The sequence below is a fragment of the Clytia hemisphaerica genome, unplaced genomic scaffold (assembly GCF_902728285.1).
Source record: "Clytia hemisphaerica strain Z4C2 unplaced genomic scaffold, Clytia hemisphaerica genome assembly, whole genome shotgun sequence".
Taxonomy (NCBI): Eukaryota; Metazoa; Cnidaria; class Hydrozoa; order Leptothecata; family Clytiidae; genus Clytia; species Clytia hemisphaerica.
Genome location: NW_027104561.1, coordinates 723397 through 739448, shown reverse-complemented (window position 1 = coordinate 739448; position 16052 = coordinate 723397). Strand labels below are relative to the sequence as shown.

At 35.8% G+C, this 16052-nt stretch overlaps 1 protein-coding gene across 5 annotated transcripts in view; it reads right to left on the bottom strand.

The window, feature by feature from the left end:
- LOC136823223 (protocadherin Fat 4-like) overlaps positions 1 to 16052 on the bottom strand; it is a 66636-nt gene that overhangs the window by 45589 nt on the left and 4995 nt on the right. The window contains exon 1 of one of the 5 annotated variants that reach the window (XM_067079400.1): positions 10867 to 11294. The exons of 2 other annotated variants lie outside the window; for them this stretch is intronic. In XM_067079400.1, coding sequence (XP_066935501.1) covers positions 10867 to 11279 — 413 coding nt within the window. In that variant the 5' untranslated portion in view covers positions 11280 to 11294. Of the gene's footprint in view, positions 1 to 2353; positions 2702 to 7963; positions 8422 to 10866; positions 11295 to 16052 lie in introns of those variants that run through there. 2 more of the 5 variants (XM_067079398.1, XM_067079402.1) reach the window with 2 other exon arrangements.

The window sequence follows — 16052 nt, the reverse complement described above, 5'->3', positions numbered from 1 at the left end:
ATTCGTAAAAGAGCAACAAAAAAAATCAATAACTCAAAGCATTACAACAACCCCTTTTCACATACCTTGTAGAATTTTATCAGCCAGTGGGGATAAAAATAACGGACTGATACTCGATGGCGATTGATATTCCAATATTCTTTATGGCTGGAGATTTCAATAACTTTCTTCTCAAGTCAGAAAATTCAGTGGGGATGGGAAAAATAGCATAATATTTTGCAGTGAGGTTTGTTTATTCGATTATTTTCAGTGGGGACAAAAATGGGGGTTGATTTTCCACCGGGGACGATTGGCCATTTTCTCCAGTGGGAAGGGGCCCCAGTGAGTCTGTGAGAAGGAGATGTATTAGAATATTTCAATTAATACTCGAATGCTTTTTATTTTCAGAACTCAAGAAAAAGATGACTCGATGAAGTTGTTTGCAATTTGAAGATTGTTCATTTAACGGTTGAATTTGAAAAGGTATGCTCAGATTTCTTTTGAATTTTCCCTTTTTTTAACATCCTCAAAATCGTCGACAAAGGTCGTCTAACCTTTAAAACCCGAAAGACTTGTATATGTGTCTAAAATAGGTCAAAATTGTCCAAAACCATCTTTCTGACCAATTAATTTAAAGGCGCACAAACCAATGCATTTTGAAGGGACAAGCTGGAGTTTTTACAAGCTCTCGTTTGATTTGGTTGGTCGTTAACCTGTAATAAAACGATTTTGTTACTTGTCACGTCATCTTTATTACTTCAAATAACCAATTAGTGAAGTCTAGTGTAATAACTACAGCTCATCCCATTTTCAAAGAGTATGAAAATACTTTCCTACTGGTACTAAAATCATTGTCTAACTCTCTGGCTACAAGATTTTATGCATTTTCACATTTAAAAAAAAAATGTTGTGCACTGGAAAACCCCCCATCTGATGGACTGTAAACCAAATTAAATCTTTGAATTGACGATTAAAAAGGGTTAATTTTGCTTAAATCGGCTATATAACTTCAAGATTCTTTCATATTCAAGAAGAGATTTTATACCGTTTACTAGCATCACACTTCGTATTTTTAACAAGAAGTTTATCACATCTGCCACCGCAACTTTCCCTTGATATCACTTTACGTTCCAATGTTTGTGATCCGTTTCTACCACATCCTTGACATTGGCCTCTTTTTATCCAAGGTCCATAACGACAGTCTATTGGACAACATTTTGAATTACATTGCCCTCGTTTAATATTTAGCACAGGGCATTTTACACCATTGCATTGTGGGTGAACACGTGGATATCTGAATCTCATTCTCAGACCCCCTCCACATGATTTATCACATAAACTCCATTTCGTCCATTCAGTCATCTCGCAATCAACAGCTTTGCACCAACAACTAACATTTTCAATTAACATCAAAATTAATACCATTCTCAAAATTATTAACATTTTCATCTCTCTGATTTTGAGAATAAGTTCTATCACTTTCTCACTGTAAGCTACACTCAAAGTATACTCTACTCAATATTTCAAATACTATTTTGCATTGTTTGTAAAATTTGGAAATTTCTTGTCGCATGTTACAGTATGTCAAAAATGTATTTTTCGATTTCACTGTCATTTCAATTTCAATCTGTTCTTAAATAAATTCAAGTATAAAAGAACAGATATTTCTACACCTGATCTAGCTTTCAGAGGTTCTCATTTTAACAGTCTGAAACTAGAAACACTAAAACCTGGCACTTAGAATTTACGGATGATTTTGTTATATAGATTTGCATTATTTTGAAAATTATTAAGCTATCAAAACTCTTTGAAATTGGTCCAAAAGGTATGGTAGAATTTTTAATATTTGAATCGGTCGTCTTTTGGACCTCAGTATTCATTCCTGTTGAGCGAAATGTTCTATCTGTACTAAAGTAGCGAAGTCTCCATAACTCGAACGTGCACGGGGAAGACAAATTTGGTCGATTTATGGAAATTTCGAGTTATGAAGTAATATTTATAAGGCATTGTTAACTCAAGTGATCATTTGCCGGTGAAAGTTTTTTAAATTTAGTTTTAGGAGATTAAATCTCTTTCCGAAGTATGCGAGCTCACTATCTTTAACGGAGAATCAGAGAGTATGTCTGCTATTCTTATTTTTCCTAAAAGATCTTTTTAACAAGTTACCACAATACCTACCAGAATATCTCACACCAGTTTTTTTTTACATTTCTTTGACGGTCGAATGTTTGTATTCCGCAACCCTAAAATGCGCTTAAAGTCTATCGAAGTACCGTACTTAAAATCTATCTGAAAACCTTTATTCTGTAATATTTATTTTGCTTTATTTTATGAATCTCCTTGTCAAATCCAGCACCAAAAAAAATAAATATACCTGATACCACTCGCATCACACGTTTTATTCTTCAAAACATCTTCATCACATCTGCCACTGCATATCGCTTCTGCTGTAATATTACGTTTATAGGACTGTATTCCTTTTTCAGTGCAACCCTGGCATGGGCCCCACTTAACCCAATGTCCGTACCGACAGTCTATAGGACAGCATCCTATATTACATGCTTTGGGTTTATCTAAGCCCAGTACTGGACAACTTTTGCCACCGCATTTAGCTTCGTGTTTTATTGTTCTAGAACGTGTACGCGTGCCGTTCATTCCGCATGTGTGGGAGCAAATAGACCATTCGCTCCATTCACTCAACAAACAATCGACTTTTTCACATGAGTTTGATACATCCTTGATTAATGTTAAAATCAATATCACCAACTTTAGAGCAACTATTAGTGTCTTCTCCTTCATATTTCTGAACGTCTGATAAAATATGGAGCTTTTTTCAGCCTTGTTTAACAGTTTTACTACTGTAATTGCTATGTTTCAAATGATTTCTGACTTCTTTGTTACAAACAATGATGAAAATCTCCTTCAATTCCTATGCCAACTCGAACTTAAGACCAACTTCATGAACCTTTGAAAGTAAAATAAGCTCCAATCTACGGATACAAACCTTAATAGAGGTCGAAGAGCGGATAAGCTCCCTGTCTATTTGGCACAGTTATTCAAACTATCTATCTTTCAACGCTTATTCAACTTTTGCTCAATCTAAATGACCTTTATGAACTACCCTCTTTGACCCCTAAAGGAAGTCTTTCCATGTGGAAAAACTTTTCTTTCATTCGAAAATATGGTATAATCCTCTTCCCTTTATGAGTTTAGGTTATTTTGCTACTATGTCCGCTCCTCTTTACCGTTGCTTGCTTATGTTGCTCCATTACCGACTGAAATTCTGTCGGCCACTAATTTCGTCGGCATGAAATATTCGTCGGTTAAAAACTTCGTCACTAAGCGATTTTTTCATCACTTTTGTCCGCCGCTAAGGTAATTTCTAAAAATGTCCTCTCATATACACAAGTGATTTTTAATGGCTCACCTGATATTTAGACATAATGAAAGTTACAGTTTAGTTTTATACTTATATCTGAGATGTTAACTAATTTGTTTTGGTAAAACGAGATCTGACGGGCTGATTGCTGTTATCGGGCTATGTACTAGGAAAGCTTTTCGACATAAAATTTAGAACCTGCTTCTAAAATCTATCAAAAAAATCACCTTTAAAAATAAAATATTCAGCGAGATATGTTTCAAAAAATATTCAGGCTAGGTCTGTTAAAAATATAGACTGGAAATATTTATGATGAAAAGTGGAACGATATTTTGTGACGTTAGCATTTCCCAAGCACTCTCAAGAAGTTGTTAAGTGAAGTGTTAAATTACTAAGGATGCGCCTCAAGAATTTTTTTGCGTTTTTGGTTAATGTGAGAGTTATAACGGATAATAGTTTGATAGCGGCTCTTTTGTATTTGTGACAAGCGGCGTATATCAGTGATTTCAATCTTCCTTAGTCACTCCTACAGATAAACCATAGATTTATAAAGCCCGAAGGGCTAGATGACGTGCTTTTTCTGAAAAGTGTGCCAAAGTCATGTGACATTACAATAAAATTTAGCGCTTGACCAATAAGAAACTTCGTGGGTTTTTGAAAACAATAGCAGCAATATGTTTTGCGATATTCACTTTTTTTGCTTGGAAAAGCTTAAAGCACGACATCTAGCCCTTCGGGATTTATAAATCTATGGATAAACCTTTCATAAGATACACCAAAAGCAATGATTACCTCGTTTTCAAAATATTGCTATGGCAATTGATCCCAGAGGAGTTCATAAGAAATTTCACTATTTATAAAAGTGATACTTGAAGACCCAAAGGATTATATCGCCTTGGTAATAATTTCAAAAACGAGGCAATCGTTGCACTCAAAATAATTCATGAAAAGACCTTTTGACAGACAACGTTTTAGGTGGGGTAGTTACTGGCAAAAACATGAGTATTTAGGATAGTGAAAGGTTACTTAACCAGTAGGAGAAAAATCTTAAAAGGGCTTGACCTGGATTAAAATTTCACAAGTGAGTTCGTTTTGACAAATGAAGACGTCAACAAAAAAGTTCCTCTCGAAGTATTTCGGAAATTTTGGGAAAATAAAAGCATTTTGTCACAGTTAAAGATCATGCGAAGTGTCACTCATACTCAAATTTCTTCTCGAATAAGCTACGGTAAAGTGCGTGAGAATGAGTTTCAAGCTAGAACAAGTATATATTGCAATAAGTTTTTCACGCGGAAAATGGAAATCTAATAGTTGATGGACATGTTACATAATAAGGAACCCGTGTTAAGACCCGTACCATTTTGCGTGTGCCTTTTGGTCAGCAGTCGGATTTTTTTCGTGAGAAACGATTTGATCCTTATTATCATGTTACTAAAAACACTAAGTGGTACTATTGTTAAATATTGAGCCTTAATTTCAAGACAAAAAAGTCTCCCAATTACCAAAGAATTGGTCTGATTAAAACGGTGTAGTCTATTTATTTGATAGTTTTGTCCTGGTGACCTCTTAAAATCTCTTATACATCTCCAAAATCTCTTACATTTCACACACAGCACTCTTTTTCTTTCAATCACTTTGACCTGTTTACTGAATTTAAGCGAATTGACCAGAATGTCGCCTATATAATCCCTTTAAGAACCGGCGGCACGCCCTCTGATCATCAAGCCCAGTACCCCCGGGTCTTCTAAAAAGAACGGTGAATAATTATGTACATCTCACACTTTTGTAAATTCTTCAATACTATTACCAAATCTTTCCCTCGAATCCAATTCTCTCACCTGCCAGTGTTGCACCTTCTAGAGTATGTTCCAGCCCTCGGACAAGCTCTACCTCCGCATGATGGGTTACGTCGAATCACTAATCTTCGAGTTTGAGTCCCACGAGTGCCACAGCCTGCACATGAACTCCAAGCTGTGTAATAATAAGAGCATGATACAGGACAACATTTTCGGTTACAAGCTTGTGTTTCGGATAGACTCCAGCAGCTGCCACCACAATATTCAGATACTGTTTTACGGCGTGATCTTGTCCTGGTACCATAGCTACCACATCTAGCAGTACAGGCAGACCATCGACTCCAAGGAGATAGACTACAATTCCGTCTACTACAAGATCTCCTACGTCTCCGCCTTCTCCACGACCAAGCTGAAGGCAACGTTGCCAAGATCATCAACAAAAATAAAATCCTCAATAAATTCCCTCTCATGATTAATTGTACTCAACAGATGTGTGTGCTTTTCTCTATCACTTCTTCTAGCAAGTCTTTCTTAGGGCTAGACTTCAGAAGTATTTATAGTGGCTTTGGCTAGATCTTCGAACCCAGTTCCTTTTCTATATTTGGTAGAACAGCTATTGTCTTTTGAATAAATAAACGTCATTATATCTGTGCTGAGTGGTACACTATTGGAAATCTTATTTTATCACAAAAGGATATATTTTTGCCAGAAATACTTGTGGCTGATTAATTTTGAAGAATCTTAACAAGTGTCAGATGAGACAAGGCATGAAAAACTTTCAGCATCTTAACGAAGACTATTCTAATTATTCGGGGGAAATCACAGATGCAAGATCAGGCATACATATGCTTTAGTCTTAAGACAAATCAATTTGCAAACGGGTTTACAGTCGGTAGAGTTTGCCAGTCTTCGAAACTCTCCCGCTGATTTTTTTTCGTATACCGCCATAACGCCATACCGCCATATTTCCCACCGCTACTATCACTGTAATGTACGATAACATCGTCTAGTTCATTCTTAACCTTATGTTCCAAGGGACGCGTTTTCGCTCTTGAAACAGTCAAAATACTAAGTACCATACCTTGCGTCCAAGCTTCGTTCCACTTGATGTAAAGGGGCATAAACCGAATGCTTTTTGAAATAATGGTAAATTACCTCTGAAATGGTACCAAAATGATTGAGGCTACAAGCTTTAATGCCACTTTGAATTTTGAAGTTTCAAAAATAAATCATTGACATTTGTCTAGATTTTCAAAAATACTGCGTTCAAAGGTTAAAACTGAGAAAAGAAATGTTAAGGAGTGGTCAGAAAATATCTACTAGGGTGGGATGGGGATATTTCAAAAATTTCCAAATCAAAACTGATGGTTAAGCTACAATAATAGGTAGCAGTCAGAGGCGGAGCCACGAGATTCCGGTTCCGGGGACGAGATTGGGAAAGAAATTGACCTTTTTTCAGGGAAGATTTTTTCTCGTAACTTAAGCGCCGCAGGCGAAAAGTTTTGCTCAAAGAAAGCTCAAATAGCTTAAAAAGCCCTTGAAAAGGTTAAAGTTAGCAAGAATAAGCTCACAAAAATTGCAGAAAGCATGAAACTTCATATCACAGAAAGTTTTCTCTGTAATTTTGGCGCCGCAGGCTAAAATTTTGTTCTTAGAAAAGTCAACAGCTTAAAGAAGACCTTTAAAAAAATTGGAACCCTAGTTAAAGACATGAAATCTTTTGAGACCCCCACCTCCCCCCCCAGTAGATTCTTTCCTTGCCACCTTAGTTACATTTCTTATTATAATCGAGCAGAGATAGTTTAAATGACAATTTAATTCAATTCAAAAGCCCTTTCCAAAATAAAAATTGCCAGTTTGCCTTTTATTGTTCTTGAAAGACAAAATACATACAGTACTTCAGATGATTTAAAATAATTTTGTGTGTGTAAATTCAAACTCAACTTTTATAATTTTTGAAAAATTTGAAAATAAAGATGAAGATGAAAAATGATGAAGGCTTTTACAACTGGATCAAAACTATTTTGAAGTTTTAAACTTCGATTACCAGCCTATTTCATAGAAAGGATTCGTGCGTTAGCAATATGATTTCCCTTGAGAAAGTTATTTTTTGTCATCTTTGAATTTACTTTGGGCAATTCGAGAGCTTTTTTATTGTTTTTGATCTCATTAAAGGAGGTATAGAATCGAATTAGCCAGAGTAGTTTGATCGGACGACGCCGTTACATCATGAAAAAATAATTGAGCAGTTTCGATTTCCTTGCCATTGTCGGGATTTTGAAAAATAACTATTCTACCATGTTCAACTCAAAATTATAGTACTTGGCTAATACTTCATATATTATTCAGAAAATGAAGTCAAAATCGCTACTTTTTGCTTATGCTGACATCGGCAAATAGATCAAACCTTCTTTTTTTCTCGTGGCAAATAGGTCGAAACTTAAAAAATACGCACGGCAGTTATAAAGGGTTAAGAAACATGAGGCTCAGAATGCCTTAAAACTAAGAAACATCTAAGAAACATGCTGAGGCTGAGAATGAGAAAATAACATTTTTTAATTCGGTTTTTCTTAAGAACCTTCCAATCTAGGCAAAGTTCCAGAAAAATGCTTACATAACAGTTAGAAACACTTGAGAAAGTCAGAAAATCAATATAGAAGATAGGAAAGTACCCTACTATTAGGGAGTCTATTAGAATATTGTATTATCGAGACATGCATCCTTTAAGGCTCAAAAGGCCGATTTCTTAAGAAACATTGAGGCTGATTGGTAAAACTAGTTTCTTAAAAAAACAACGTGTAAACCTCACCTGCCAGTGTTGCACCTTCTAGAGTAAGTCCCAGCCCTCGGACAAGCTTGTCCATTGCATGAAGGGTTACGTCGAATGACTAATCTTCGATTTTGAGTCCCACGAGTACCACAACCTATACACGAACTCCAGGCTGTGTAATAAAACGAACACGCAACCGGACAACATTTTCGATTACAACCTTGAGTTTCGCTTAGGCTCCAACATCGACCCCCACACGACTCAGTAGCCGTTTTACGGCGGGATCTTGACCTGACACCAACGAATCCACAACTGGCAGTGCAAGCTGTCCATCTACTCCAAGGTGATAAGCGACAATTCTTTCTAGTACAAGCCCGTCTTCGTCTTCTCCACCACGCTGTACTCAAAGCCGCCAATAACATCAACAAAAATAAAATCCTCAATAAATTTCCCCTCATTTTTACTAATATTCAAATTTCTTCTGTTACTATATGCCGATACTAGCTCTCTTGTAGAATAAAATTCTGAAAGTTCAAAACGGCGTGGAGTTTTTATTGTGAACTGAACCCATGATTAATAAAATTCGACGAACTTGATTGGCTAGTCTATCGAACCCAAGCCACTTTTTCATACGGAATATTTTGTTCCTTTGATTGTAATTTCATTGTTTTCATGATTATTTGAAGGGGAAAGTCGTAATTTATCTTTAAAGATATATTTATGCCAGAAATACCTGTGGCTGATTAATTTTGAGAAATCTTGGCGGGCAAGTACCGGATGAGACAAGGCATGAAAAACTTTCAGCATCTTAATTGATTCAGTATTCTAATTAATGAGGGGAATCACAGTTACAAGATCATGTGCCCTTTTTAATTACTCCCCTTTAATTAAAGAAATATTTGCTCGTTAATTACAGAATCAATTAAAGCGGTGGTATGTAATTAAAACCATTTTATTTGTGGCTGATCAAGCTTTGACAAGCTTTTCCTTGAAATGCATGCCTTTTGCCTTTTGAATCTGTTTTGTTGTTTCAGGTCATACCATTGAGTTTGAAGCTTGATAAGCTAGAAAGGAATCTCTTGGATTGGAAACGAAGCCAATTCTTTCCCCCCTGCAAAATGCACACAAGCTTCAAATTGAAAATACAATCTATTGGCAGCTTTCGAAAAATCTTCCAGATGTGAACAAAGAAAGCATTAGACTCAATCTGTCACTCCAAAATGCGGCTCAAATCTTAAGGCTTCACTTTTTCTTGCTAAGGGAGACTGAAGATTCCTTTCTAGCCCTTTAGGATTTAAATACAATGGTCCATAGATTTTTTTTTTTTTTTATAAGCATAACACTTTAAGCATATGAAGGCTCAGATTTGCAGAATTCCTAAGCATAACATGAGCACATATGTCAGCCTAAAATATTTTTCAAGTGGTCATTTTTATCTGTTAAAAAAGGTTTGGTAGAGGTCAAGTAAAAATAAGACATTTCACGGCTAGCTAACATTCCACTGCTCCCAAAATCTGAACAAATTTTTACAAAATTTCTGAAATTTCATTAAAAACTTGGCTCGGGGTGAATCATAAGCATGATTCTTAAGCATAAAATAAGCATAAACTATGCCTGGATGCTTTGAGAACTTAAGCATACACGAGCCTGACCAAGGGGCATACACTTGCTTACAAAAAAAAACATGTATTGAGTTTGAAAATCGCACAGGTGCTAAATGTCAATGCTCTAATTTTATAATAATGAAAATTAGTGAAATGTTTCAGACAAAAACCAAATTAGAATATTATTTATTACCGAGTAAATACAAGATGATGAAACATAGTAGTAGTACTTTACATTGACAAGAGTAATACTAAAATTCACACCCAACTCGCTTTTTTGTCTCTAATTGCACAAGGAAGGTGTGTCGATCGTTCTACTAGAATATCATTCTTATCAAATTTCAACGCTTTTTGTTTCTTTAGTTGTGAACATGATCGGGAGAATTACTTTTCGTCTAAAATAAAGTAAATTTACAGCGAGGAAAATAATATTAGTGAGCTTTAAAATGTCTAAATCTCCAAAAAAAATCGTTTCTTGGATGAAATCTTGCAGCACTTTAGAAGCCTTTTTTGAATGGCTTGGTCCGTGCATAGAGGTATAAAGAAAGACAGGAGATGAATTTGTCGGTAATTGGTCGTTAAAGTCTTTTGATTTCTTTTATGTAATAAATCAAAAGAAATTCTAGGCTCGCCCGATGAAATACGACTTTTTAGTAGAACTCAAGTTTGCTCTGAACATTCTTACTATCAGCATCGAAGATTTCCAGCCTTCTAATATACGAGAATAAAATAAAATTTAGCTCCACGAAATAAGTTTGCGTTCAATTTTGTCATCAATTAAATTTTGTTTTGAAAAGATATTTTCTCAAGCCAGAAAATGAAAAGTTCTTTATAAGCACACACAATTTCAGACCCAATTTGTAGACAAAAAGTCGCTGGAGGAAAGTATTAAGCAATAGAGTTCACCTTGAAGAAAATGTTGATCGAAAAATCTTGTCATTTGATGAAGGATTGCAAAGTTTACAGGCCCTTTTTTAATCTAAATATTTTCTTACACCAATGTCAGAAACAATGAATCTCGCCCCATCTTATTTCCAACACTTAAGTTAGCCAATAAGATTTTACCTATCAACAAAAGAGCTCATTAAAAATGCACGATATATGAGATTATGAGTATGCATACCTCGTAATATTTTTAATCGTAGGGCGAGCATGGTTACAATAGCATACTTCTCCTGTTTCTTTATACCTCCATGGTCCGTGAAATAAGAGATCAATACGCCGTGCCTACTTAAAAATCTTTCAGAGTTCATAGATTTGTTTGATAGTTTTTAACTCCAAAAGTTGACTTAAAAAGTTGACTTGTAAAAATTTTTTTAACTTTCTAAATTCTCTTACCTCCTTGGGTTGCAAGACTGAGAATATGTTCCAGCCCTCGGACAAGCTCTACCTCCGCATGATGGGTTACGTCGAATCACTAATCTTCGAGTTTGAGTCCCACGAGTGCCACAGCCTGCACACGAACTCCAAGCTGTGTAATAATACGAACATGATACAGGACAACATTTTCGGTTGCACGGTTGAGGAGTGTCTACCAAACTCCAACAACGACCACCACACTGTTCAGAGTATAGTTTAGTACGGCGTCTAGTTCGTACGCCTGAAGACCCACAACTGGCAGAACAAGAGCTCCAAGGACCCCATTTCGACAATCCACAATCACGGTAACATCGCCGCCTTCTACGCCTTCGCCACGAAGACACCAGAGATGCCATCAAGAGGATGATGAATACTAGCTTAAGCAATCGCATCTTGATAAAAATACTTCATAAAATGATTTATCATGAATACTGTTACTACCTTTCCAATTACGCTCACCGGTTCCAACGATGTAACTCAAATAATGACAAAATTTGCAAGATGGTAGATTTCTACCTCGATTTCAAACAGCTGTTATCTTTTGTTTCATTCATGATCAGGTTTCATCTCCTTTCAGAAAGTTTCCCGAATATGAAAAGGCCTGTCTTGGCGACTATGTTGCAATATTTCGAAATTAGCAGTCATTCTGATGGGCATGATAAAGGGCGAGATTTAGGGGGGAAAAGGGAAATTCCTCAAATGTGAAAGACAATTAAAATTGAAGGGGTTTTAATTTAGACCACTTTTTAGACCACTATATAGAAGAATTGTGGAAGCATTTGAATCAATATTTAGTCAAATTTGAACTAATTGAGCTTAATCGATCGATAATTAGAGCCACGATTCGTTAAACATTATCATGAAACTAAGTTCAAACTCCAGTTCTCAGACCCTATTTTTATGATTCTGGATCGTGTCCACGAAAGGTTAGATTGTGTACCGTCGGACATTAAAAAAAGAGCAAATTTAATGGGAGACTGAATTGTAAGCCTACTTTTCTAAATTCTCAAAACTTTTTTTTTTGTTTAATTGCTTCTCGTGATTGTATAAGCTTATGACCTTATAATGGCCCCGAGTTCAATATGTTCCCTCAGTGTAGCTTTCTCCAGTTTATGAAATTCGAGAGAAGGGGAGTTCCCGATTATTTGGTATTTGTTAACCAATGAAAAAGTAACACCGGTGAAAAGGTTTAATACATCATATGGAACTCAGGTGATGCCGCTTACAAGACATTTTTTTAAAGTGATGTGATGTGAATTGCATGAGAACTGCTCAACATAGGGATGAAAGAACCCCCTCTGTTCTAAAGGTGAAACGACATGTAGCAAGGTTATCTGAAAACATGGCAAGAATATGCTTGTCTTGTCTTTACCTCACTGCGAATATTGTTATTTTTTGCGGTGAATATATGTTTTATTTTGAAATGTCACGTATCCGTCAAATTATTATTTTGACATTTTATGTGAGTACCCTTTTTATTTTTAAAATATTTTCTGTATTCACATTTAATAACTTTGTGTCAGCATAATCTATTTTTACATCATCAAAGAAACTTATTACAATTACAGACTGGGACATGCTTCAGTGCCGTTTCCACCGGGGAGATTTTCAGATTATGGTTTTTTTTTAAGGTGTAGATTTCGTCAACGTTGTCTGTATATTTACTTATTTGATTCATTTGCTTAATCTCTTCCCTCTTTTTACCATTTTTACGTTGAGCCGAAGCGTGCCACAGAACGAAATAACTAACTAACGCACTAACTATGTAAGAAGATAGTCTTATGATTTGAAAATATACTAATATGCACGCGATTTCTACTTAGTGCCTTTTGCTGATTGGCAGTTTTAGCCAATCTGGAGGGTATAAAGCTTCAAAGTTTTACTAGCCCGTCGGCCCCAACCATGGTAGGCCCCTAAAATAAAATATTATTAAAAATATTCAACATCTGATGATCGTCTCTGGCGTGAAACAGCCTGTAATGTTTTTAATTTTTTGAAGAAAAATAAATTCTGGGCCCCCTAAAATATAATTTGTGTCTACGGCACTGTGCTTAACCCCTTTCATCAGGGCCTGGGTGCTCAAAAATTGATATATTCTTAATGTGATCACCAGGGATAGAAAACCAATCCGGAATGGGAGGGCAACTATTTTCCTAATTAATCATTCAGTATAAATTTACAATAATTTTGGGATGGTTTTAAAATGATCGAGTTTTTTAACATTGAATTTCAAACTGGGTTAATATTAATTTAATCTCTGGGTTGGGATTGAAGGGTATTTTTCCCAGCGAGACGAAATTACACATCGAGAACAAATAGTTTGAGGAGAGACCCCTTTTACTCCCAAGGATTCAATTTTTCGCTGAATTTCAGCGATTGTCAAACCAATGGATTTTCGCCAAGACTAAAATTCCACAAAAAGGTGTTTTCATTATCTTGTCGAATCTAATTTATTGCTTTTGAAATACCCCCCTTGTGATTATCTTGAATGTTCTGAAATCTTCTCAATATGCTTACTTTATTCGCTTATTATTGACTACAAAGGGGCCTAACTTAGAATAAGCATTTTCTTAGCAGCCATTTTTAAGATCAAAGACTAGTATTATTCTTCATGTTGTTTTAAATTAAGCCAAAAAAGCATGTATGGTAGTAAAAGCCCGGGGAGGGGGTATAAAACAAAAAAAGTCAAAATAGTCTTTCTAAGGGTCGGGACTTTTCGAAAATTGTTTCTTTAAAGATAAATGTTTCGAAAAAAATTACTGGCTAGCCTGTCTACGAGTCGGTTTTCGAAGATCTGGTCCACACACATCAGGGACTTCAACCCTAGTACAACCACGTACCAAAAGACCGGCCATAAAGCAATTAAAGAAAACTGAAAATGCTGAAAAAGCAAATATCTCACCTCCCTGTATCACACTGTCTATAATAAGCCCCTGCTCTTGGGCAATCTCTGCCACCACAAAATGCTTGACTTCGTATCACTAACATCCGATATTGTGTCCCATAGGTGCCACAACCTATACATGAACTCCAGTCTGTGTAATAGTACGAACACGCAACCGGACAACATTTTCGATTACATGATTCAATTTGATATACTTTACACCAACGCCATGATTGGTCACAACATTCATAATTATATTGAAAACGATTTCTTCGGCCGTTGTAACCACAACTTTCCGAGCATCTGCTCCAAACACTCCAACTATAGTAATCGCTTGAAAAGCAAGGACTTCGACATTGGTTCTGACTGTTAACAAAAGTTAAACTGTAAAAGACTAAAACCATCGTAAATGACTTCATCTTCTCAATAGTTAAACTATAATGTATAGCAATGTGCCCTCCCGGTTATTACAATAATAGTTAAACTACTAATCTGTTGAGTTTTAAACCTTATATATTCCCTTTCTGTTTCCCAATATGGAAATTTTCTTTCTTTGTTCTCATGAACTTGAAGAAACTTGATGATTTTATTCATGCCAAATTTACAGCAGGATTATGGAGTTCAGAATGAACATGTACCTGTTGAGTTTTTAGGTATCTTTCTTGTACCTTATCGTTATAAGTCTAAATTCAGATCTTTGATGCTAGTGCACATTGACTCTTTTTAAAGTAATTTTACAAGAATCTTTTGGCAGGATATTCATACTCTCTAAACCTGTACACACACTTTAAAATACTTTTGATATTGTGATGTTGAAGTTATCAGATTGTAGAAGAAGTAGGTTATGTTTCAAGGTTCAGCAGAAACTTTCGAACGAGATTTTTGGTAAAAGAGAGTAATAATTTGGTTTTGAGTGATTATTTTTTGTCAAAAAAACAATAGCAAATATGGGATTCACTTGTGATTGATGTTCATAGGACTAGATTTGATTGGGAGCCGTTTCTTTCGACGAATGGTTTATATGGTATGCTATAAAGCGACTTGCGGCTTTTTGATTGGCTGAATGAAACCGATAAGTGTCAGTTTGTCATATGACAGACTTCTTGGCTTTTTTATATCACTAAATCTATTCCCTTATTGAAGCTTTTGGATGGGAAATGGAGTCACTTATTTCTCATCGAAAGCGCTTGACCTGCGTGGTTTCACACAAAGGCCAGATTGAAAGTAAATCCTATCGTCAGGTTTCAAAAAATATCCTGCTTGAAAATAATGAAAGAGCTAGATTCAACCCGTCATTCTAAATCTTATCTTAAGCCTTGACTTTTTCTTGTTTGAGAAAGGTTAAAGGTTCCACTCTAGCCCCTTTGGGCCTTTAAGTTCAATGCAAGTGACCAATAGTTCTTCAAATTTGGCGAGGTATTTTTCTGTTTAATTATAGCTCTTTAAATATATAGCTTCTAGTCTACTTCATTGGACTCAGCGCCATCACAATTATCTCAGAGCAAAGTTCAGTCAGAAGTCAACTCTAGTCTAGGCCTTTTACTGTTACTTGCCCGTTTATCAATTCGTTGACGATGCACCCGATCAGTAATAAAGTGATAACTCTTGAATAACCTCTTACCTTGCCGTGTAACAAGGGCGTGTATACGTTCCCGCCCTCGGATATGTTGGGCCACCGCATGAAGGGTAACGTCGAATGACTAATCTACGATATTGAGTCCCACGAGTGCCACAACCGAGACGAACTCCACGCTGTGTAATAAAATGAGCACGCAACAGGACAACATTTTTGATTACATGATTCAGTTTGGCGTTCTTTACATTTCACAAACTTTCGATTCTCAAGATCATAGTTCACTCGGTAACGATTCCTCCGCCTATAATAACCGCAATGTGTAAAGCATGGACCCCACTATCCCCAACCGCCAAGCATATCTCCTTTAAAATGAGGCTTTCTAAAAATTCTGATGACAATGTTCGAAACCAAAACAACAGATCACCAATATAACAATTGCTGAAAATTTCATGATAGCTCTTTCCGTGTTAACCTTTGGGTTTGATTTACTTTACCCAATAAACTAGTTTACACAGTTTGATGCAAGTATTTTGTTTTGTTTTTGTTTACTCCGAACACTCTTTCCTATCTAGAAGTTCTTTGTTTATAGTAGCTCCTATTCAAATCTTGCTCCTGACAATTTGTCCAATTGTTTTTCAAAAGTTTAGTTCAATTCTTAGAATTTTAAGTACATATCAAAATCAACATATCCATATGGATATAAAT